We start from the raw sequence: 24,693 nt of genomic DNA on the forward strand, positions 1-24,693 counted from the left end.
AAAGAGAAGTAGCACAGGAAGTGACTGAGGTCTCGGTTCAGTTAAGAGACGGTGATGCTCACTCAGATGCTCCAACTCTTCAACCAGCTGGTGCGGTGCAGCAGACATTTTCTGCTGTCTTCTTCTCTGAGTTCTGTTGTGTTAAATGGACAATCTGGAGGGGGGCCTTGGATCCAGTCTGCTGAGGAAGCTTTCCTCCAGGTAGGTCACACATTAGCCAGTTTTTGACCTCAATAATACATGCACTGAAAGTTAAGCCACACTTACGTTAGTTTAGACAGGTAAATCTTTTGATTATTTGTGTCCTTTAACCATGGCCTCTCTGTCCATCTTTAACTCCTAACCTATACAAGTCAGCTTGGCTGTTTATTTATGCTGAAGGCCATTTAAGTTGCACTAAAAAAAAGTTCCTTTTAGACAAAAGAAAAAAAAAACCAAGATGTATAAAATCCATTTCCCACTATGGCCTACGGACATCACAATTACAGACTTCTTTTCTTCCACAAAGTTACTCTGGTACACATTGTTCAAGCAACAGTACACGCAGAGCCACTTTAGTAAATATTGTGTTGTGAAGGAAGCAAGATGTTTCACCACAACACTCTGCTCATTTGTACTTACATCTGTCAAGCTATTTTACATGTGTGCTGCTAAATATGGAAATCTTGTTGGTGTAAAAGCAGAGGACAGATGAACATGGTGCAAAAAGACTAAAGATACCAAAATAAAGCATCGCAGTTGTAGAATAAAATAGCAAAGGAAAAGTGACCAAACACACTTGAATTCATAGTGCACCAAACTGATATGTTTGCACATGGTGCAGGATTGAACCAATATTGAATCAAGGGCAGATATAAAATTATACAACCAAATACCAGAGTGACATGGTTACATAGGTAGGAATAAATTTGACCAAATTGCAAACAAGATGCTACTTTTGTAAACTGTCTCAAAAGTCAATATCTGATGCAATTTTACCAGCACACCTTTTTTTACCAAACAGGCCACTGACAGTCTTTTTTTCTTCTCCATGTAGGAAATCTCACCAGCGCAACAACAGCCCTCACCCTCCAGGGGACCATGAGCAGGGGTACGTAACCTTCTGACCTTCAGTGTTATCCTTTTATGTCCATTTCATTATCTCTCTTTAGGATATTGCTCATTCTTTATAACATTTAATCACAGATTAAAGTTTAATGGTTGCTGAAAGTACAATTCTCAGAAACATTCCTAGGTATTGGTTTGATGTTTAAGGTTAATTGCTGTAGACTTTGAAAATACTATATCAAAACAACAAATTGTACATATTTGGGTCACTGCTAATCTTATAAACAGACACCAGTTGGAAAAATACCGCTGCTGAGCATCGATACTGTAAACGTTAGGCAGGAAGTGATTGAGCCAGTCGTTGTTTACAGAGGACATTTCTTACCGTTCTGTAAGATGACCTGAAACCCTCTTGGTTCCTGTGCACTGATTCTCGGTTCTGTTTATCCATATGTTGTGAATTTAGGTTTTTATCACACCAAGACAAAAATGGCAGTTTGTTTTTAGAGTGTGAAAAGTGACAACCACAGTTGGTCTGCATCCCCTTCACTGTTACTACTAACCACACATTTTTAAGTAGTCCCAATTTGCCTTGTTTTTAAGTCACAATGGATAATTGGTCAAATATTTCATTCCAAATTGTGGTATCCTTTCAAGAAACTACGACTCCATCTGTTTTCCCTACTCATTTAATTTAAACAGATGTAATATGTTGCTCCAGTTCCAGTATGTCAACTTATGTTATTCAGCTTGCAACACTCCTCAGAAGAAAAGCGCATGTTTAAAGGGGAATACATTAGTTCCACGTATTTTCCTTTTTAGTGGTTGGGGCTTGTAGCTTGTGATGGTTTTATTAATTTCTATGTCCAAAGAAATGTATTTTTAAAAAATTGTAAAAGAGAGAAGCTGAACACAAGGCAGCCCGGCATGCAGCTGAAGAACGCAGACATTATGTATGAAGAGCCAAACTCTGGCAGCAATGCACAATTTTCACACAAGACACAAATAACGTCACAATACTTTATAAAAGCAAGCTGTGCAGAGATTTTACTAAACATAGCAGCAGTGAATGGAAGCAGCTGAAAGTCAGTCTTTTCTCATTAAGTTTTAACTACCTTATAGCAATGTTGCTGTCAAGCTCTTTTAGCCCATCTACTGTTAATTTTCTCACAACACATTATTGGATTTTAAAATATCACTTTAAGCTAATGCTAAACATATAGTGGTTGAATAAAACAGTCAAATTCCTAATATACAATCTGTTGCTCATTTGGCTCTGATAATGAGGAAAGAACATTTCAGTCCTGTGGCTAATTATCTTGGAAAAATAAACAGGAGGAACGCGATTGATCAGTGATCTAATTAAATAACAAGATCTCGGCACATGTTTTGCACTGAGAGCGGACCCTTTAAAATAAAAAAAAAACCATAAAAAGGATTTTATGCTTGCAAACAAGATGTGTGGTTGCTTTGATTGTCTGGCTGCTGACTCTTGGACCATCTGTTGTCACTATTGCATTCTTTTATTCTTTGCTTTAAAGCCAACTTTCAGATTGTTTCTTTATCTTTGAGCAAAAGGATTTTGAAGAGACACTGTTTTTGATATGTGATTAAAAATCTGTCCTCTATACCTATTTACTTTCAGAAATTACACCCACACTTCCTACATGTCAGAATCTTTGGGGAAAGTAACTGTGCTCACTCAGTCATTTTCTGTGTTGCCTACAGGTGTTCTCTCATTTGTTTGACACTGTGTTCCTATTACAATGGTATTTTTCATCAAGAAAACAATCCCATTTCTCTTCATAACAATTGACAGCTGCACTCTGCTGTTACACACACTACCTCATCTTCCATAGGAGCACTTCTTGCTTTGGTGAAGAGGGGCTCCAAAGAATCTTTTGGTATCAGAAAAGCATTTTTATCTTCTTTGAAAAACAATGTGAAGGCTGGTTAGGATTTATGTTTCGTACTTTTAAGATTTTTCTGTTTTGTTGCTCTAAAATATAATAAAAGTTGTCCCTTAAGCAATGACAATGGTAACAAACATATACAGTAATAATATAAAAACAGATATTGTTGAACCACACTAAATGTAGGGCTAGATTTCAGTTTTAGGGGTATGAGGTATATTGTTGTTTAACCTAATAGTTTCCTTAAAAACAGATTAAGGCAAAATGTTGTTGCTTTCTAAACTTACAACCAATCCCTATAAGTGTAAAAACCCTGCGTTGTAGCTCAGGAGGAGCTAGAATATTCCGTTGATTCATAATTGTGGCATTTTACATATTAAAGCAATAATCGACAAGATAGCCCCTTCTCCCAACGAATAAACTAAAGTATTTTTAAAAGTAAAGCTTTTTTACTGGATGAGGCACTCATTGTGTGCCTTTACAGAGGTACATTTGTGTAACCAGGATGCAGAAATGTTCAGTCCAAAGCACTGGCAATTCATTTTTTAATTAAAGGGTTAATGGATGTTAGCAATGACCTGGTTTTGCATGAGATGTATTTTTTTTTCTTGTCTTTTCATTATTTGTGTTTGAAGATCTTAGCTTGAAAAAGAAGAAGTACTGTTCTTCACTTTGGTCCTCTAGTTCCTCCATTTTATATCACACCGTGTATGAACAGCAAATCAGATGGAGGAGTTTTACAAGTTGCACTGAGGAAAAAAAACATCCATTAATTGTTTAAAAATAGAGAAGCTAAAGTTAGATGGAGGCTTTTAGCAATGGACCAAGTAAGCGTTAAGGATATGGCATTGGGGGAGACATAGGTTGACTTCTTCAAATAATTGAAGCATTCTGTTTGCTAAATACCTCCACCTGTTTCTGTTGCTCTTATCCACAATAGTCTGCAAAGTTTAGTGATTTTGCACATCCAAAAGGTTGTACTTTGTCTTCTACCCTCCAGGGCAAGCGGAGATGATAGCAGTGCAGGCAGGCTCAGCCGCAGACTATCTCGCCTGGGCAGCAGACATCACTCCAGGGATCCTCCAAGACCTCCAGTTCAGCTAGAAAGGCCTCCTGCTCCACCTGTTGAGCAAGGTGTGTGCTCACTATGATATTCAAAGAGTTTCATAATCAAATAAATGAAGAAGAAAAAAACAGTTGTTGTAAACAACTTCTTAGCCTTCCTCACTACTAGATCTGAAGTTGTATTTGGGGTTACAGATGAGAGGCTTTCACCACCAGCCCTCGCTATGCCTTCAGCTCCCCCTCCAGCACCAGCTCCTCTCCCATTTGTCATGGATCGGCCACCCAAAAGACCGGACAAATCCACGAAGCCCAAGCTCCCTTCTCGACCGCTCTCCAAGGTGTTCAGTAGCGATGAACATGGATCAGCTGTGTTGCAGGTATATTCCTTCATTAGAACTGGTCAAACTCTTAAGCGATACCTTATGTTCGGTATGGATATCATTTGTTCAGGTTTAAGCTATGGCAATCAATAATGTTATTATCACAATAAAAAAGCCATAAACAAAAATGTTGAGGTCGCAAATCTTTCAGCAAATAATCTTGGCTGAAATGTGTGTATTCTTTCCTGTTAAGGGCTTTGATACTTTCCGAGGAGATGAGACTCTCTGTGATGTTGTCTTGATTTCTGGAGACAGCACAGAAGCTTTCCCAGTTCACAGAGTCATCATGGCTTCGTCCAGTGATTATTTTAAGGCAATGTTCACAGGTTTGTTCTACTTTCTCCATTATTTAGTTGCAGACAGTTTAAGATGATTAAGCATTTTTTGTAGAAAGCTCTTTGATTTATATTACTTCACTTAATTGCTTTAATCTGAGTTGAAGACAATGACATGAAAATGGCATTTTTACTTTTGGTCATGATCCATACCTCAGAATGGATTGTTGTGACTATGAATCTGAATATATTATTTAATATTAATACCTAAATATTTTATCAAATAATATTTCGGTCTGTTAAGGGTTGTCCTGTGAATACCAGCCCAATAAGGCGGTGGTAATAGGACAAAATCGAAAAGGGTGAGCCAAGCTCTGACATTATTGAACAGCAAAACTCTGCACATATATGGAATAAATTCACACAATTTCTTAAAATACAAGAATTTATTAACACAAATAAGTCAACTCAAAGTCAAACATATTTCAATCAACAAACTCTTTACTATGCTAAAACAATCCAACTAAACTACCAAGCAGACTTAAAGAATAAGGAAGACTAATGGGCTATGTACAATATAAACAAGTTGATTAAAGATGGTTGAAACCATGACCGAAAAGAGTGACGCAATATTACCATGCAATGTTTATGTTTGAGAACCAAGGATTATCTTGAAGAATCTGGAAGTGAAGTTAAGTTAGTCTTGGAACCAATTTAGACAATAATCGGCATACCTTTAGACAACCATTCACAATGCAAGATCAGGTAAAATATTATTTTAATAAAATAATGTTTTAAACAATGATCTGCTGAATAAAACCAACCTTCTGGATAAATTCTCAACGGTGTCTCATTAGCTGCCTTTATTTATTAAAATAATATTTAAATAAATATTATTAATGAAATAGTAAAGTACTTAGGGAAATATTTTGGAAAAGAACCAAATCTTTCTGGAGAAATGGGCTTGTATTCAAGCACGTGTTCTTAGCTGTTAGCAGTTAAAGCTAACAAAAGAAGCTGATAGCTTAGCACCAGAATCAAACACACACCTTTAAAATACCGTTAATAAAAGGGTTAAAATGCATAAGCGTGGATGGCGCGTTATGATCAATCTGCTGTGTTTAAAATCACCCTTTAAATAAAGCTTTAAAAACACACAAACACAGAACACAAAACTGAGTATGTGTGCTGCAGATATTCTGCTAGCACCAAGATAGCTGAGTTCAACACAGACAAAACCAGACTTCATAAAATGAAAAACGTTTAGATCATTTCATTCAAAATATCTCTCTGCCCAAACCCTAACCTCGTACGTGAACCGTGCTGATGAGAAGTGTCCGGGCGATGACGCAGTTTGAAGAAAGCTCTGTGAACAAAAGGGTTAGCTTCCAGCTAACCTCCAGAGCTGTGGCGGGGCGGCTTGCTCTGTCCGCTGACCACACTGCACGTTAACTGCCATAACCAGGGTGATGTGTTCTGTTGTCCTTGCTTTGGGAAACTGCTCCACTCAGTGTCGTGCTGGGAACTCTTTAACTTAATGCATATGATCAATGATCGTATGACACTCTCGGATCCAGTTGAAGAGTTATGTCTGTTTGCTAGCAAAGAGACATTAGCACGCTGTCTCTCCTGCCAGCCTCGCAGCTGTGTCCGGATGGAAGAGAGTGACTTGTGGGAGAAGTGGGGGTTTTATGTGGACAGTGGCATCATGGGAAGTTCGCTGTTACCCCCATTTGGCTGTGCTGGAAGTAGGTTAAATGCAATTTATTTTGAAAGTTCCAGAAACGTTTGTACCGCATCAATCATGTTGTATCCATGGCTGTGGGTCCCAACAGGATCATGACCGAATGAAAATCAGAATTTTTGCTTTTTGACTAACTCTCTTTACCATGACACTCTGGACTGAGCAGCATCCACGCTGCAGCAGATGTGGCCAAAATCCATCTATACTTTCCTATTGTCTGCTACCATCACTAGCACATGAAACCCTAAGACACTTAGACACCTCTCCTAGACCTGAACCAAGCAGTCCAGAATTTCCTGGTTAGGACCATAGCGTCAAACATGTAAGAGCAAACGCCCATCACAGCTGCTTCACATTTGTGTTCATCCCTCTCCCATGTACATTGAAAAAAAAGAAGCCTGAAGACACCAAGAGAACTACATCATCTGTAAAAAGCTAAATTAAAGCCCTGATGTACCCCAACTGCACCTTGAGAGCCTGTCCATATGCATTACAAACTGGATCCATAAAAAGGGGCAGCCATGGCAATAGTCTCAGTACAATTTGCTGAAAACTTTTTTGATCTCAGAACCTACATTAATAACCCATTGCCATCAATGTCATTGCTCTGGTAAAACAGACACACATAATCTAGACTCTTTGATGAAATAGCACATAAGTTATCTGTCACAACTTGCACTTTTATTTGTGATTAACACGGAAAAATAAGCTGTGCCAACCTTTATTTGCCCTCCTTTCATTTATAGCTTCTAAGAAGACCAATCCTTTGCTCTAATCCTTGCAATGTGCATGTCAGAGTAGCAAGCCTTCAAGGTTTCAGCTAAACTTTTCTTGCTGATTTCACACTGTGTCATTCTACCAGCTCAAGACAAATCTTGCTGAGCGATGCAAATTCATTCATTCACCTTTTTATGTCCCTTCGTGCCTTATTTGTTCTCTTCAGGAGGCATGAGGGAGCAGGAGATGAGAGAGATCAAGCTGCATGGGGTCACTAAAACAGGCTTAAAGAACATCATAGAGTTTATTTACACATCCAAAGTCAGCCTTGACATGGGCAACCTCCAGGACACGCTTGAAGCTGCAAACTTCTTGCAAGTCATGCCTGTTCTGAGCTTCTGCAATGAGCTTCTGAGCAGTGAGGTAAGACATTTCTTGCCTTTTAATTTTATGCATAAAAAGTGTCATGGTTTGTCATGAAGGCCCCTTCCTTAAAAGCCTCTCAGCTCTTAATATCTACTTGGCCAGTCATACAGTAAAAGGTACAAGACAACAGCAACACAGGTAGGATGTCGCTTAATTAACTTGGTCAATTTTCTATTTATCTTTGATGTAGATTACTATTGATAACTGTGTGGAAGTAGAGCGGATTGCCACAGACCTGCTTCTTGAGGACGTTCTGGTGAATATAGGTGAGTTAAAACACAAACATTGTTGCACCATTTATTTGTGCAATCATCAGAAAGAAAGTGCACCGTATATTGTTTTGATCCTAATTTATGATTGGTTGATTGTCATTATTATCAAACCTAGGTAAGTTTGTGGGCCAGAACCTGACAGTGCTGGTGAACTCTGGACGCTACTTGCAGCTCTCTGAGACAAGCATTGCCAATGCTCTGTCCAGCAACTCACTGAATGGTTTCTCAGAACTGGAGCTCTACCACATCGCCAAAGGATGGCTGGAGCACAATCCTCCCTCACGTCACTCCTCTGTTTACGCCCTCATGCGCCACATTCGTTTCCCACTGATGAGCCCCAATGAGCTCATTCAGATCTCTCAGGATGAGGAAGAGGAAAGCGACTCCATGATGCGCTCAGATACCGCCTGTGTGAACCTCCTGCTGGAGGCCAGCAACTACCAGATGATGCCTTACATGCAGCCTGCCCTGCAAACTGAGAGGACACAGATTCGATCAGACGCCACACACATCCTGGCACTCGGTGGCGTGATGCGACAACAGCTAGTGGTGAGTCGGGAGTTGAGGCTCTATGATGAGAACACCGGCCATTGGAGAGCTCTGAAGCCTATGGAGGTCCCACGTTATCAGCACGGAGTGGCTCTTCTGGGTGGCTTCCTCTTCATTGTTGGAGGTCAGAGCACCTACAGTTTGCATATCAAGGCATCAATTCAAACCTTAAAGTGCCTGTGACATTGAATTTTTATGATAAATCCAGTTACATTTATGAAAAGGAAACATTAATAAAATATTTTGAAAAGTAAATTAATGCTGATGAAATTAACAGTTGTTGAAATGCACTTAAATTTCACTAAAAAGGCACTTCCAGACTACTCCTTTGCGCTCTTTTATGACATAGAAGGGGAACCCTGGCACATAAACTGACTGAATGGATGAAAACACAGACAGCAGCAAAGAATCAGGAACATATCTGGATGAATAAAAAAGTGAAGCAATTAACTTGTTAACATCCACAGAATTAGTTGTTTTGGACTTGCTTCCTCATTTATCATTGGCTTGTATTGCGCAATCTGCGTATGGTTCTTGGAGCTTTGCAGCGGACCGGAGCGGTGCAGATGTAAATTAGAAGGGCGGAGAAGTTTACGGCCGGACTGGAGCACAGCGGAGCAGATACAGTGAATCCAGGGTTACAGTAAATACTGCCCTGAGTGAAATAATCTGTCGATAACTGCCGATATCTAAATGTACTTTTGTGACAAGGAAGTGTTCTTACCTGCTGAGCCTTGATCCGTTTAGAAACAACAGCAACAGCATTTTGTTTTGCCGATCTTTTTACAGCAGACTCTCTGAACAGCATGACAATTTCTGCTTTTGACATTCTCCTTCGTCTGGAAGATATCCCGACCTCTGACATAGTTTCTCTGGTGAATTGAGAGGTTTCTTGTTTGAAGCAGTTTGCCGAGAAGTCCTCCGATCACAACTGGCCGTGCTTGGTGGTCCAAGGACCAGCCCATCTGTCCCTCGTCAGTTTTCCAGCTCTGATCCAGGCAGCACTGATCCTCTTCGTTTAAGTAGTACAAACTAACGGCTGCTGTCGTAGTATTGGTGCCACCACCAGCAATGCACCGTTTTACCATATTAACACTGCTTTAATGCAACTTGGCTTCTACCTGAACCGTTTATCATTGACGCTCACACAATGAACTTCCCCCTAGACGTCACCAGGTGACTCTGGACTTTTAAAATCTAACAACAAAATATGCCTGTTTTGTGTCACAATTGTCTTTTATCGTGTCTTTAATCCTAATATAATGTCAATTACTTCCCAATTTCTTCAATATTAAGATATTTTCTTTCAATTTCTGCATTTGTGGGAAAAGCGTGTCATGGGCACTTTAATATTCCTTTAAATTTATAGTCAGTACCATATATGAAATGAAGGGAGCTGAAGCTAAGCTATTCTTTGAGGTAAAAATAACTTGATAGGATATGCAGGTTCAAACAAATCAGACAAAACTTTAAAACTAAGTTTTGAAGGTTAACACTGACTCTCATTGAATTCTTAGGTCAGAGCACGTACGACACAAAGGGGAAGACTGCCATAGACAGTGCCTATCGCTATGATCCACGCTTTGACAAATGGCTTCAGATTGCCTCTCTAAATGAAAAAAGGACCTTTTTCCACCTCAGCGCTCTCAAGGGGAAACTGTATGCTGTGGGAGGAAGGAACACCTTAGGGGAAATTGGTAAGCCGCTCAAAAATTGCATGTTCAAAACTGCTGAAATGGCTCGGAAGGAGCATCCAGTTGTTAACATTCACCATCTTCTCTCTGTAATTTTGATCAGACACCGTGGAGTGCTACAACCTCAAGAAAAATGAGTGGACCTTTGTGACCCACATGGTGGAGCCTCATTACGGGCATGCTGGAACAGTTCACGGGGGTCTCATGTACATCTCAGGTGAGAAAACGATGTGCAAGACAGTCAAGGGTATCTTTCAAGTATTTAAAGTATGTGTACAAATTTGGTAGTTGCATTTTTGTCTTTATCAATTCTAAACAGACTTGCATGGTATCTTACCTTCAGTAAACAGCAGTCAGAGTTTGGAGTACCAGGACTCAGATGTAAAGCATTGTTACATTCAAAGTGAATTTCTGTCTCTTCTGCCTTTCTGGAAAAACAACTGCTTGTCCTGGCAGTTAAAATGAATGATCTATAAGGTGCCGTGTCACCCATGCATGAGGCAGTTTACAGTAGTAGTACTAACAGTTTAGTCGTAGTTTAAGTGCCACGAAATGTGGTTGTCATAATATCTCAGTGCTGATCAGCTGAATTCACTAAAAGTTATTCTGTCTTTATTATTTGTCATTTCATATATAATACAAAATAATAATAAAACAAAATTGCATTTATCTTACAAGAAACAAAAACTCTTTGTGACTCCTTTGTCACCAGTGCTTCTCTACCTACATGTGACTAGAGTTTCCATGATAACCATTAGTAGTGCTGACTGTTACCACTCTGGACAGTAGCTCATAGATCCGCCACAGACCCAGGACACGCAGAGGCAGGAAATAAACCAAATCCATCTCTTTGTCACCCTGCACAGAAGAATGTTGTAAGCTGTATCCTTACTTGAGTCCAGCTGGATTTAGAAGTGTTGCCATAGAGACAGACGTAAACAAAATTAAAGTTGTCACTTATTTACAGGTTCACATGCTGTGTGTGCACTTGCATCTGTAAGCAATCAGTATGTAGGATAAAGTTATACAGCAGGTAAAATCAGTATTGAACACGTCAAAGGTTTTCTCAGTTTAAATATTTCTGACGTGGCTACAAAGAAAAATTCACACCAGATATCGACAATAACCCAGATAATCCACACATACACAAAATTAAAGCAAATTACTTCACAGATGAGGTTATGGGTAAAAACTAGAATGAAACTGAAAAAAGCTTAGAATACATTTACAGATTTATTAAATACTTTATGGAAAAGCTTTTTTGGTAATGTCACCTTCAAGACATCTACTGTAGTGAGAAACTAGCCATATGCATTGCTCTGATGTGATTTTGACCCATTATTTTTGAAACATATTCACTGGCTTTTTCAAATCGCTTGCAGCAAACTTTAAACAAGCTTCAACATGCTTTTTCTTCAGCACTGGAGTCTTCCGCAGTTAGGCCTAGAGACATAGAGATCCTTGTGGTTGACTGCATTACTTGTTTTCATGGGAACGACTGTACTTGTTATTTCCAAGTCTTTCTTTAGCTACTTGCATTAGAAAGAAAACTCTTTTGATAATTCTTTTGACTCCTGTAATGAGGGGCACCCAGATGTGGCTGGTTTATTGTGAAACAATGTTGTTTCCATTTGCCAAATATGTCTCCAACTGTCTCACTGGAACATTTAGAAGTTTAGAAATGCAGCTGTAACAATTGCTTTTAGTGCAAGTAAATAGTTTTTTGTGAAGGTCACTTAGCTTTTACCAATTGTACAACTCTGCAATATTTTGGTAATGACAAACCCATCAGGTAATATCTCTTAAGCACCAGCGGCCAGTACTGGGGGAAGAATGTAACTTTTTTTTCTACTTTCATCACTGTAAATTCCCTTAGTTAAACGTTAGTAGGTGTGGTATCCACAGAAATGTAAGAATCTTGGCTAAAAGCTGATATAAATCATTTCTAAGAACATCTAACACTACAAAAATTACAAGCAGTTGAATCAAAAAGTAAGCAAAAAGGTAAGCAGACATGTCATAGATTCCACAAATATAGGTTTTGTCACAATCCACCCAGGATTTACTCAACGAGCAGCAAAGGAAGACTAGAATTACCATTCGCATTTGAAAAACATTGTCATTAACATAGTGATCGTTTAAATTGAGTTTGTAATTTCCAAGAAAAACTCAACTTAGATGTGGGCGTGTTATTTTGAGAATAAACATCATGAAAACCCCTTGGGGTGTACATAGCAGCAGGAATGCTTTCTAAATACTGACAGATTTCAGTTGGTTTCTTGGCTTTTATCCCTTTTTGAACATACTTTTTATCATGTTTCCAGTACTTAGTATTGTACAATTGGAATACTTGCTTTGATTTCTTTTATGTACGGATTAAGGCTCTGCAGCCCAGTCTCCATTTCCATGTACACTGCATATCTCTTTCATAAAAGAATATTATTTTCACAATACCATTCTCAAATCTAACGCTTTTCTTATGGGTAATGTTAAATCCCTTTAACAAAGGCATGATGTTAACCTTTATGTCAATTTTTGTTTGTCATTTTAACAATCTGTTAAAGCATAACTTTTGATTTATTCAGAACGGTTTAAAAATAAAGAAAAGTTGTGTTTTAAAGTTAAACAGAGTTTCTACCTGTGAAGCAAGTGACTGAAAGCGAGTAAAAACATTTTACCAAACCCACAAAGTAACACTTCTTTCTGTAAATGAATCGTGCAAAAAATGAATCATCCTGAATGTGCAGAGACAAAGCCACAGCACTTTGGTTTTAGAAACATTTTACAAAGGTCTACTGCTCCAACAAGATGCACTGGAGATCTTGACATTAATTCCCAGCACTGACACGCTGTTTTATTTTATTTCCCTCTCCTGATATAGTTTCACAAAAACTGTCCATGTCATAATTGGAGTTATGGTCAAAACAAACCAACATGCAAGATATCTAAGCAAGAGATTGCAAGTTTGACACAAAGCGGAAGAGCAAATTACTCTGTGCAACCATCTAACCACACTTCCTCATAGGGTTCTTTCACAGCTGTTAACCCCACCATGCATCTTACCTCTATACAGATAATCACTGTTGACACAGTCGACTGCAGCGAGAAAGAAAAGCGTTTTTGGTCGTTCACAAATTAGTATTAGCCTTTTAGCCGTGCAATCACATCATCACTTTGTCAAAGTCTCTTCCTGGTGTCGTGTGATGTGACATGGTCATTTGTAATTATTGGTGAATCTAACATTGGCATGAAAGAACTCTGCTCTTTGAGCAAAACTACACAGAGTTTACAAACCTAAATCTTTTTGTTTTGGTATATTCTATTAAAAATTTAAGTAAAAGTTTTAATCGTGTTTTGCCTGCACAAGCTAGCTTGCAGACAGCACTCTCTTAGCTGACCTACTTGAAACATTTTCCTGTTTAGCGGAAGACTCTCATAAGCCGCTCTCAACCTGATCTCCGTCTCTTAGCAACCTTGGACAGGAAAACCACTTTTTGCACCGAAAGCAGAGCGCAACCCATGTATATCAGAGCTGAGAACCAGAAAGCCTAAAGGCCTGTGGTTAAGGAGGGCCTCAGAAACTCAGAACACAGTTAAAACCCACATCTTTTTACATATTACACTTATTATTACCAAACATACCTGTATGTGTATAACATACAGTGTACAAGAATTACCAGGTAAGGCTTGAATTGGGGCATGATTTACTTCTTCACCATTCTGCATAAGAGTATACAGCGCTTTACGAAAGTATCACATTTCTTTAAGGTTCATCACATTTTGTCACGGTACAAACACAAACTTAAAAGTTTTTATTGGGGTTTACTGTGATCAACCAACACAGAGTAGGGCTAGGTTGAGGTAAAATAAAAAGGACGTTTTGATTTAGGTCTGGATTCTCTTGCAGAACTGCCCTGTACATAACTCTACATAGCTTAGATTCCTTAGCCCTGCCGAAGAAAAGCATCCTCACAGCATGAGGCCTTCACTACCATGTGTCAGAGAGGGAACGGTGTGTTTGGGGTGATGTGCAGTGTTAGTTTTCATACACACAGTATTTTTCATTTTGGTCCCATATGACCAAAGCACCGTCTTGCTGTGTCCGCCACATGGTTTGTCAACAGACCTTCTTGTGCCTTTCAGTCAGCAAAGCTTTTCCCCTTGCCCCTCTTCAATGAAGGCTAGATTTATGGAGTGAATGACTAATAGCTCTCCTGTCATTACATTCCCCCGCCGTAACTGTGGACCTCTGCAGAATACTTTAGCAAAGCATTGCACCTCAGGCAACAAATACACTTAATTGGACCAGCTTACCACAGTGTTGACAGATACTGTGTTAAGATATTGCCTAATTAAGGAAACCTTTTGACATGTGAAGTAAGGCATGACAGGGCCATTGATAACAGACAGATAAAATTAGCTGAAGTGACTGAAAAGCATTTGCAAAAGCAACTGATGGATGGAGACCTGTCAAGATGCCCAGGGTCTTATAAAATCAGAAAAAGCATTTCTTATACATTTTTGGTTTTTTTTTTCTCTTCTTTTAGTTTTGGTAAGATGAAAAGCATGCATGTTTTTCACTGTTGACAGTAACTTCCTACTGGCCTCACACTGTAAAAACCAACAGATATTTACAGTGCCTTGCGAAAGTACTCGGCCCCCTTGAACTTTTCAACCTCTTGCCACATTTCAGGCTTCAAACATAAAGATATAAAATTCAAATTTTTTGTGAAGAATCAACAACAAGTGGGACACAATCGTGAAGTGGAATGAAATTTATTGGATGTATCAAACTTGTTTAACAAATAAAAAACTGAAAAGTGGGGCGTGCAATATTATTCAGCCCCTTTACTTTCAGTGCAGCAAATTTACTCCAGAAGTTCAGTGAGGATCTCTGAATGATCCAATGTTGTCCCAAATGACCGATGATGATAAATAGAATCCACCTGTGTGTAATCAAGTGTCCGTGTAAATGCACCTGCTCTGTGATAGTCTCAGGGTTCTGTTCAAAGCGCAGAGAGCATCATGAAGATCAAGGAACACACCAGGAAGGTCCGAGATACTGTTGTGGAGAAGTTTAAAGCTGGATTTGGATACAAAAAGATTTCCCAAGCTTTAAACATCTCAAGGAGCACTGTGCAAGCAATCATATCGAAATGGAAGGAGTATCAGACCACTGCACATCTACCAAGACCCGGCCGTCCCTCTAAACTTTCATCTTGAACAAGGAGAAGACTGATCAGAGATGCAGCCAAGAGGCCCATGATCACTCTGGATGAACTGCAGAGATCTACAGTTGAGGTGGGAGAGTCTGTCCATAGGAAAACAATCAGTCGTACACTGCACAAATCTGGCCTTTATGGAAGAGTGGCAAGAAGAAAGCCATTTCTCAAAGATATCCATAAAAAGTCTTGTTTAAAGTTTGCCACAAGCCACCTGGGAGACACAGCAAACATGTGGAAGAAGGTGCTCTGGTCAGATGAAACCAAAATCGAACTGTTTGGCCACAATGCAAAACGATATGTTTGGCGTAAAAGCAACACAGCTCATCACCCTGAACACACCATCCCCACTGTCAAACATGGTGGTGGCAGCATCATGGTTTGGGCCTGCTTTTCGTCAGCAGGGACAGGGAAGATGGTCAAAATTGATGGGAAGATGGATGGGGCCAAATACAGGACCATTCTGGAAGAAAACTTGTTGGCGTCTGCAAGAGACCTGAGACTGGGATGCAGATTTATCTTCCAACAAGACAATGATCCAAAACATAAAGCCAAATCTACAATGGAATGGTTCACAAATAAACGCATCCAGGTGTTGGAATGGCCAAGTCAAAGTCCAGACCTGAATCCAATCGAGAATCTGTGGAAAGAGGTGAAGACTGCTGTTCATGAACGCTCTCCATCCAACCTCACTGAGCTCCAGCTGTTTTGCAAGGAAGAATGGGAAAGAATTTCAGTCTCTCGATGTGCAAAACTGATAGAGACAAACCCCAAGCGACTTGCAGCTGTAATTGCAGCAAAGGATGGCACTACAAAGTATTAACGCGAGGGGTCCGAATAATATTGCACGCCCCACTTTTCAGTTTTTTATTTGTTAAAAAAGTTTGACACATCCAATAAATTTCATTCTACTTCACGATTGTGTCCCACTTGTTGATTCTTCACAAAAAATTTGAATTTTATATCTTTATGTTTGAAGCCTGAAATGTGGCAAGAGGTTGAAAAGTTCAAGGGGGCCGAATACTTTCGCAAGGCACTGTATATACAGGTCCTTCTCAAAATACACCATATAATTTATTAGTATGGTGTAGGGCCTCCTTTTGTGGCCAATACAGCGTCTACAGGTCCTTCTCAAAATATTAGCATATTGTGATAAAGTTCATTATTTTCCATAATGTCATGATGAAAATTTAACATTCATATATTTTAGATTCATTGCACATTAACTGAAATATTTCAGGTCTTTTATTGTCTTAATACGGATGATTTTGGCATACAGCTCATGAAAACCCCAAATTCCTATCTCACAAAATTAGCATATCATTAAAAGGGTCTCTAAACGAGCTATGAACCTAATCATCTGAATCAACGAGTTAACTCTAAACACCTGCAAAAGATTCCTGAGGCCTTTAAAACTCCCAGCCTGGTTCATCACTCAAAACCCCAATCATGGGTAAGACTGCCGACCTGACTGCTGTCCAGAAGGCCACTATTGACACCCTCAAGCAAGAGGGTAAGACACAGAAAGAAATTTCTGAACGAATAGGCTGTTCCCAGAGTGCTGTATCAAGGCACCTCAGTGGGAAGTCTGTGGGAAGGAAAAAGTGTGGCAGAAAACGCTGCACAACGAGAAGAGGTGACCGGACCCTGAGGAAGATTGTGGAGAAGGGCCGATTCCAGACCTTGGGGGACCTGCGGAAGCAGTGGACTGAGTCTGGAGTAGAAACATCCAGAGCCACCGTGCACAGGCGTGTGCAGGAAATGGGCTACAGGTGCCGCATTCCCCAGGTCAAGCCACTTTTGAACCAGAAACAGCGGCAGAAGCGCCTGACCTGGGCTACAGAGAAGCAGCACTGGACTGTTGCTCAGTGGTCCAAAGTACTTTTTTCGGATGAAAGCAAATTCTGCATGTCATTCGGAAATCAAGGTGCCAGAGTCTGGAGGAAGACTGGGGAGAAGGAAATGCCAAAATGCCAGAAGTCCAGTGTCAAGTACCCACAGTCAGTGATGGTCTGGGGTGCCGTGTCAGCTGTTGGTGTTGGTCCACTGTGTTTTATCAAGGGCAGGGTCAATGCAGCTAGCTATCAGGAGATTTTGGAGCACTTCATGCTTCCATCTGCTGAAAAGCTTTATGGAGATGAAGATTTCATTTTTCAGCACGACCTGGCACCTGCTCACAGTGCCAAAACCACTGGTAAATGGTTTACTGACCATGGTATCACTGTGCTCAATTGGCCTGCCAACTCTCCTGACCTGAACCCCATAGAGAATCTGTGGGATATTGTGAAGAGAATGTTGAGAGACTCAAGATCCAACACTCTGGATGAGCTAAAGGCCGCTATCGAAGCATCCTGGGCCTCCATAAGACCTCAGCTGTGCCACAGGCTGATTGCCTCCATGCCACGCCGCATTGAAGCAGTCATTTCTGCAAATGGATTCCCGACCAAGTATTGAGTGCATAACTGTACATGATTATTTGAAGGTTGACGTTTTTTGTATTAAAAACACTTTTCTTTTATTGGTCGGATGAAATATGCTAATTTTGTGAGATAGGAATTTTGGGTTTTCATGAGTTGTATGCCAAAATCATCCGTATTAAGACAATAAAAGACCTGAAATATTTCAGTTAGTGTGCAATGAATCTAAAATATATGAATGTTAAATTTTCATTATGACATTATGGAAAATAATGAACTTTATCACAATATGCTAATATTTTGAGAAGGACCTGTAATCGGTAGAATAGAAAATTGTTCAGAGTACCCCACATTATTCTCCAAACATGTTTGACATTTTTTTTGGCATCTGTGTAATCCAAAACCAAACAGGAAAGGGATTTATTTTACATCTTTGACACTGGAGCCACACCCTACAGTTTCACAGAAAGGAACTGGACATTACACAAAAACAAATGTATTCCTTTATGAATATTAGCATGAAAGCATATATAAGTATTTTAAGAATTATTTTCTATGTAAAAATAAATCAAGATGTGCAGATCATAAATGTTTTGGGCGTTTTCCAGGCTCCAGTTTTTGTATAGCTTTGACATCACGATACCAAGCTTAGGAGATTCTGATATCTCTTCAAGAACTGTAAAAAAACATTGATCAAAATAGTCAATATATTTTATAGCCTTTCTGCTGTAATCTTGCATTAACTGCGTAAATTAAGAGCAGATGCAGTGTGAAAGAGAGCTATTGCTGTAAAACAACCAGCAATCCTCTATAAAAAAATACAGTTTCCTTTTAAAACGTGTCTTACACACTTAAGACTTCCTGATTTTGCACAGATACTGAAAATAGCAAGAACAACTTTCTTACCAGAGAGCGTTGCTGTCAGCTTAAACCTCCTGTGCTGGCAATATATTGTTTTTGAGTTTCCATTCAGCTGGTCACTGGTCAAGACAGGTCAAGCTGAAAATCAGTGGATTCCCGTCACCAGCCAATCTGTTGGTGTATCTCTTAAATACATAACTGTAGATAACCTTAGGCAAATAACCATGTAATGCAAAAAGTTGTTTTTTTTTTTTAAGATGGCAAAAATCTGCCCTGGATCAAGCCCGGTTCTGACTAGCTGTTACCTTGAGTCTTCAGTCTGATTTAATTATTGCTGTCTACTGTCCACAAATTTGACATCAAAAATCTGAGCTCTGTTTTTAATAAAATTGAATCTAATATAACAGAACATAGAAAATAAACTTAATTTATTGTTGTAAAGCCACCAGAATACCGCTTCTTAACATCTGAATTAGTCCATATGGATTCTTTGCAAATGTGGGTAATATTTTATGTAATTACGTACCTTAATTTCCCAAGCCAAGTTCGACTTTTTTTATTGTTAGGCGAAAGTTTAGTTGCATTTTTCTCACAGGCTCAGAGGCAGTGTAAATACAGCCAGAGAAAGCTATTCCAGGAATTTCCCTGGTATTTGATTGAACAGACATTAAACCGGATGAAGGGTATGACAACAGTTTGTCATACCCTTCATCATGCTTTGTTTCGACTGGGCAGTAAATTATGAGGGTTAATATTAATCAGCAGGACTAAAATTGTTAATTTTTATAATCCCAAATCACAGTAATGGATGTGGTTTTTTGGTTGTCTTGGTGACATTTCAACATCACTAATAGTTAAAATGAGGCTTTTAGCACATGTCAATTGTGTGGGTAAAAAATACAGCTGGGTAAGAAAAATAACTTTAAACTTCAGCATTAGTAGTAAAATACATTATTTCAAACATACACTGCTCAAAAAAATAAAGGGAACACTTAAACACAATATAACTCCAAGTAAATCAAACTTTTGTGAAATCAAACTGTCCACTTAGGAAACAACACTGATTGACAATCAATTTAACAGCTGTTGTGCAAATGGAAAAGACAACAGGGGGAAATCTTTGGTGATTAGCAAGACACTCAATAAAGGAGTGGTTCTGCAGGTGGGGACCACAGACCACTTCTCAGTACCTTTGCTTTCTGGCTGATGTTTTGGTCACTTTTGAATGTTGGTGGTGCTTTCACACTCGTGGTAGCATGAGACGGACTCTACAACCCACACAGGTGGCTCAGGTAGTGCAGCTCATCCAGGATGGCACATCAATGCGAGCTGTGGCAAGAAGGTTTGCTGTGTCTGTCAGCGTAGCGTCCAGGGCCTGGAGGCGCTACCAGGAGACAGGCCAGTACACCAGGAGACGTGGAGGAGGCTGTAGGAGGGCAACAACCCAGCAGCAGGACCACTACCTCCACCTTTGTGCAAGCAGGAACAGGAGGAGCCCTGCCAGAGCCCTGCAAAATGACCTCCAGCAGGCCACAAATGTGCATGTGTCTGCACATATAACTCCATGACATTAGGTACCGAGATGAGATCCTCAGACCCCTTGTGAGACCATATGCTGGTGCGGTTGGCCCTGGGTTCCTCCTAATGCAGGACAATGCTAGACCTCATGTGGCTGGAGTGTGTCAGCAGTTCTTGCAAGATGAAGACATTGAAGCTATGGACTGGCCCGCCCGTTCCCCAGACCTGAATCCGATTGAGTACATCTGGGACATCATGTCTCGCTCCATCCACCAACGTCACGTTACACCACAGACTGTCCAGGAGTTGGCGGATGCTTTAGTCCAGGTCTGGGAGGAGATCCCTTAGGAGACCATCCACCGTCTCATCAGGAGCATGCCCAGGCTTTGTAGGGAGGTCATACACAATACTGAGCCTCATTTTGACTTGTTTTAAGGACATTACATCAAAGTTGGATCAGCCTGTAGTGTGTTTTTCCACTTTAATTTTGTGTGTGACTCCAAATCCAGGCCTCCATTGGTTGATAAATTTGATTTCCATTGATGATTTTTGTGTGATTTTGTTGTCAGCATTTTCAACTTTGTACAGAACAAAGTATTAAATGAGAATATTTCATTCATTCAGATCTAGGATGTGTTATTTGAGTGTTCCCTTTATTTTTTTGAGCAGCGTATATTGAGTGGAAGCCATTTTACAGCTAAACCTGATTGTGGTCTATTTTTGAAATGAAAGTATGGCTTGTTATTCCCTGTATGAGCACTGTAGCTTCCATCTCGCATCAGGATGTTCCAATGGCAGCTGTAAGATCTAATCTGTTTGAGAGGACCAGAGTCTGCCTTTGGTTTTTCTGCTTGGGCTCTGCCTGCAACAGGTTATCTAGGATACGTTCAAAAGGAACATTTTATACTGTAGAGTCCTACAGTATAAGTAAATACCTTAACTCTCTACTTTCCAACATTGCACTGGAAAAAACATGTTTTTTAGTTTGAGTTTTTAAAAACTATGTTAAAAGTTTGGCTAATTTTGCTCAGGTAAAATATCTGTTTGTTTCACAGGGGGCATCACACGTGACACCTTCCAGAAGGAGCTTTGGTGTTACAACCCAGTCGCTGACTCGTGGAGTCGACGGGCCGACATGATGGAGCTCCGTGGCCTGCACTGCATGTGCACGGTTGGAGACAGACTCTACGTGATGGGCGGCAATCACTTCAGAGGCAGCAGCGACTACGACGACGTACTGGGATGCGAATACTACAGCCCAGACACGGACCAGTGGACACTGGTGGCCCCAATGCCTCGAGGCCAGAGCGATGTCGGCGTGACGGTTTTCCATGAGCAGATATACGTGGTTGGGGGGTACTCTTGGAACAGCAGATGCATGATTGACATCGTGCAGCGGTATGACCCAGAGCAGGACGTGTGGGACAGGGTATTCAATGTGTTGGAACCCCTGGGGGGGATCCGGGCCTGCACAATGACTGTTCATCTGCCAGAGGGGTCGGTGGATGAGGCTGAAATACAAGATTGCCCATTACCCACAGCTAAAAGCTGCTAGCCACACACAGGGGGGGTTTCCAGCTTACACCGTGATAACAGGAGCCCAAAACAGGAAGCTGTGTGGGTTGTACTTCACAAGTTTCATGTGCAAATAAGGCAACCCAGCATTTGCAGTTTGACACTTTGACACACATCTTCTTATTTTCTGTCCTTACACAAACTATTAGCCATGTAGCATCCTTCATGCTCTGCTGCTTGTGCTCTTTCTAAGACTCAATAAAGATCAAACCAGACTGGAGTTGTTTCACTAGATAATGAAGATCTCTGTTTTTCAGGTGAACCTTCTGTCAAACTAATTTATCTCTTTCCTGTCACCAAAGAATGATCCAGCATAAAACTAACATAATCAAATTAGCAAATCTAACAACGGTATTCTTTGTGAAACTCCATTTCTCTCTAAGACAAGCTCTGAAGACTGAACAGAATTAAAATAGAAGTGATGGTGTGTGATTGCTGAAAAAGCCACAGAGAGGCTTGTTTGGATTTTTGTAAGTGGAACTTTTGTAGCTCAGTCACGAGACATCAACCCCTGCCATGGCTACAACGACCACACATAATTTTTATGTCCTGGCAGTAGAACGTCCTGTCCCTTCATTAATTAGGCCTGTGAGTTGATCCCTGCTTTCACAATGCTCTTCGGATCTGTTGAATTGTCAGATTTTATCAAATAATGTCCAGCTAAGAAGCTGAAAAGATCCGGACTCCGGACGAAATTAAGGAAAAGTAAATGAATGCTTTAGCAGTCTTGTTGCATTAAGGCAGTAGATCACTGTCAAGGCAGATTTTTATATTTATTCTCAAATGTGTTATGTATCACAAATGACTCACACATACTCTATATGTTGCAAGCTAATTCTGATCTAAAGTCACACTAGCACCCCAACAAACACTTGCACACACTCCCTTGGCTGTCTGACGATTTAACTACCCTTGAAACGTCATCCTTCACCTCCAGATAAGACAACAAACAGCTGTGATTATGGCTGCTATGCCAAGGCCTTTTTAGCTGCAATGCTGAAATCGAGACTTCTACCTTGGAACCGAAATAAGGTTTTTATGGCAGAAAGAGTGATCAAGGCCAATTTGACACATACTAATGAAACTTGATGCTTTAGGAAAAGTGACATGTAAGCAGTACTAGTTTATTATGGTGACATAGCATTACAGACAATGCAGACTATTTCAGTAAAAGTACTGAAATTAAAACTTTTTTACAGGAATATAGAGTACAACCATTTACAAGACTAGTTTCATGATAAAATCCTTACCTTGTGTTGCGTAAAGCAGAAAGCAAATTCATTGACAGGCTCATGTTGGTTCTTCACCTTTTAATAATTAAACATGGTGATTAATTTTAAATGAAAAGATTAATATTAAGTAATTTCCTTTTAATTAAATTTCATTTATTTAGCCACTCTTGACATACAGATACATCTGGACAAATTATGCAATTGAAAAGTGAATTTATTACAGTTATTCACTCCAAACATATCTATATACAGTCATATTCAAAAAATTAGAATGTGCGTTCTCATGAGGCTCGTTTGTCGGATTAAAATTACCTTTTGAAAATAACCTTCAAGCAATTAATAAGCATACTTCTCATTAAACCCACATTTCTGTATCTGTATTAAAAATGTTTTTATTGGTCTGATGTAATATTTTTATCCTAAATGTGGTGGTTCATTTGGTGAATTGAAGTACTGAAATAAATTAACTTTTGAATAACTAACTTGTTCAATATGACGTTATGTTTATCTGTTGTGTCTTATAGCTAAAGAAGATCCCTAATTCAGTTTGAATATTACATAAGACAATAAGGATGTTTTTAATACATTAATGTTATGAGCCTCTTATGGCCTTTATCATTCTGAAAATGACTGTTAACTGGATAGTTAGTTCAGTAGACAATCACTGATACCCTCCAAAAAGCAGGTTAGACACCAAAGGTTAATGCTAAAGCATCCAAAGTATCCAAGCATATTAATGGAAAGTTAGGTGGAAGGAAAAGTGCAGTAGAAAAAGGTTGCCCATGCAAGAAGGATGAACAGAGCTTTGAGAAAAGAAGGACAGCTCATTCAAGATACAGACGTATCCAGGACACTGACTACAACAGTCCCATTCCTTGTGTTAGGCTTCTCCTGAAGCATCATCAGAAGCATCTTATCTGAGCTAAGGAGAAAATGGACCAGAGTGTTGCTCAGTCCTCATTTTAGAATTAAGTAAATTTTGCATTGCATTTGTAAATCAGGGTCCCAGAATTTGGAGAAAGAGAAAAAATATGTACAATCCAAGCTGCTTGAAGTTCAGTGAGATGTTCCTCCAATCAGTGATGATTTGAGAGGCCATGTCATCCGCTGCTGTTGGTCGACTTCCTCTACCAGCTTCCCTCTACTGACAAGCTTAATGGAGATGATGATTAATGAAGAAGCATTTTCAGTAATATTCTAAATTACTGAGATGCACCTGATAACAACACAGGTGTGAAATCTGATGCACTGTCTGATTTTCCATGACAACAATGCCATCATGTCCTGAAATCTAACAACAAAACAATATCAACTTTCTGACATTTTAAACATTTCAGTTTGCCAATAACACGGGAATGATTAGTCATTAAAAATGCCTGCGCTTAGAGACACGATATTTAATCTATGATGATTTACTAATATGTGGAGAAAAGCAGTGCTTCAGTTTCTGGTAAAGGTGGTCGCGAAGGTAAAAACCCCACACTGCTCACAGGTTCCACCACTCAGCCATTTGACCCCCAATCTACAGTTTACAGAGCAAACAAGGGGCCAGCTACAACTAATCATTTGACATAATAAAACACATCTGACCATATATCAGACAGATGTTACCTTGAAATGTCACACCTTGTTTTATTAGGGTGATGTAGCCTTGTACCCCTCCACAGGACTTGGAGGGAATGACGTAGTTCCCTAACATAGTTCAGTAAAGATCTAATCAACATGTGTTTCCTCACAAAGATTGCAAGTAAATTAGTCTTCATTTATGAGCAAAGCTGAAAAAAAT

General features: G+C 39.7%; 1 protein-coding gene across 1 annotated transcript; it reads left to right on the forward strand.

Moving 5' to 3' along the window:
- The first annotated feature begins 46 nt into the window (after positions 1-46).
- Positions 47-23,389, forward strand: si:rp71-68n21.9 (kelch-like protein 9). Its single transcript, XM_047369812.1, has 11 exons — positions 47-201; positions 1,037-1,090; positions 3,961-4,094; positions 4,221-4,402; positions 4,599-4,731; positions 7,368-7,564; positions 7,758-7,833; positions 7,955-8,512; positions 9,906-10,085; positions 10,186-10,299; positions 21,156-23,389. Exons 1-11 carry the CDS (start codon positions 146-148, stop codon positions 21,653-21,655), a joined length of 2,184 nt encoding a protein of 727 aa, XP_047225768.1. The 5' UTR covers positions 47-145; the 3' UTR covers positions 21,656-23,389.
- The last annotated feature ends 1,304 nt before the right edge of the window (positions 23,390-24,693 follow it).

The sequence above is a fragment of the Girardinichthys multiradiatus genome, chromosome 7, assembly GCF_021462225.1.
Source record: "Girardinichthys multiradiatus isolate DD_20200921_A chromosome 7, DD_fGirMul_XY1, whole genome shotgun sequence".
Taxonomy (NCBI): domain Eukaryota; kingdom Metazoa; phylum Chordata; class Actinopteri; order Cyprinodontiformes; family Goodeidae; genus Girardinichthys; species Girardinichthys multiradiatus.

What these genes read in the sequence shown, in the direction of transcription:
- si:rp71-68n21.9 (XM_047369812.1), top strand. Translation starts at nt 146, where the DNA reads ATGGACAATCTGGAGGGGGGCCTTGGATCCAGTCTGCTGAGGAAGCTT. An exon ending in TTTTAAGGCAATGTTCACAG is followed by an intron (nt 4,732 to 7,367) that starts GTTTGTTCTACT and finishes TGTTCTCTTCAG; the next exon opens with GAGGCATGAGGGAGCAGGAG. An exon ending in ATGAGCTTCTGAGCAGTGAG is followed by an intron (nt 7,565 to 7,757) that starts GTAAGACATTTC and finishes TCTTTGATGTAG; the next exon opens with ATTACTATTGATAACTGTGT.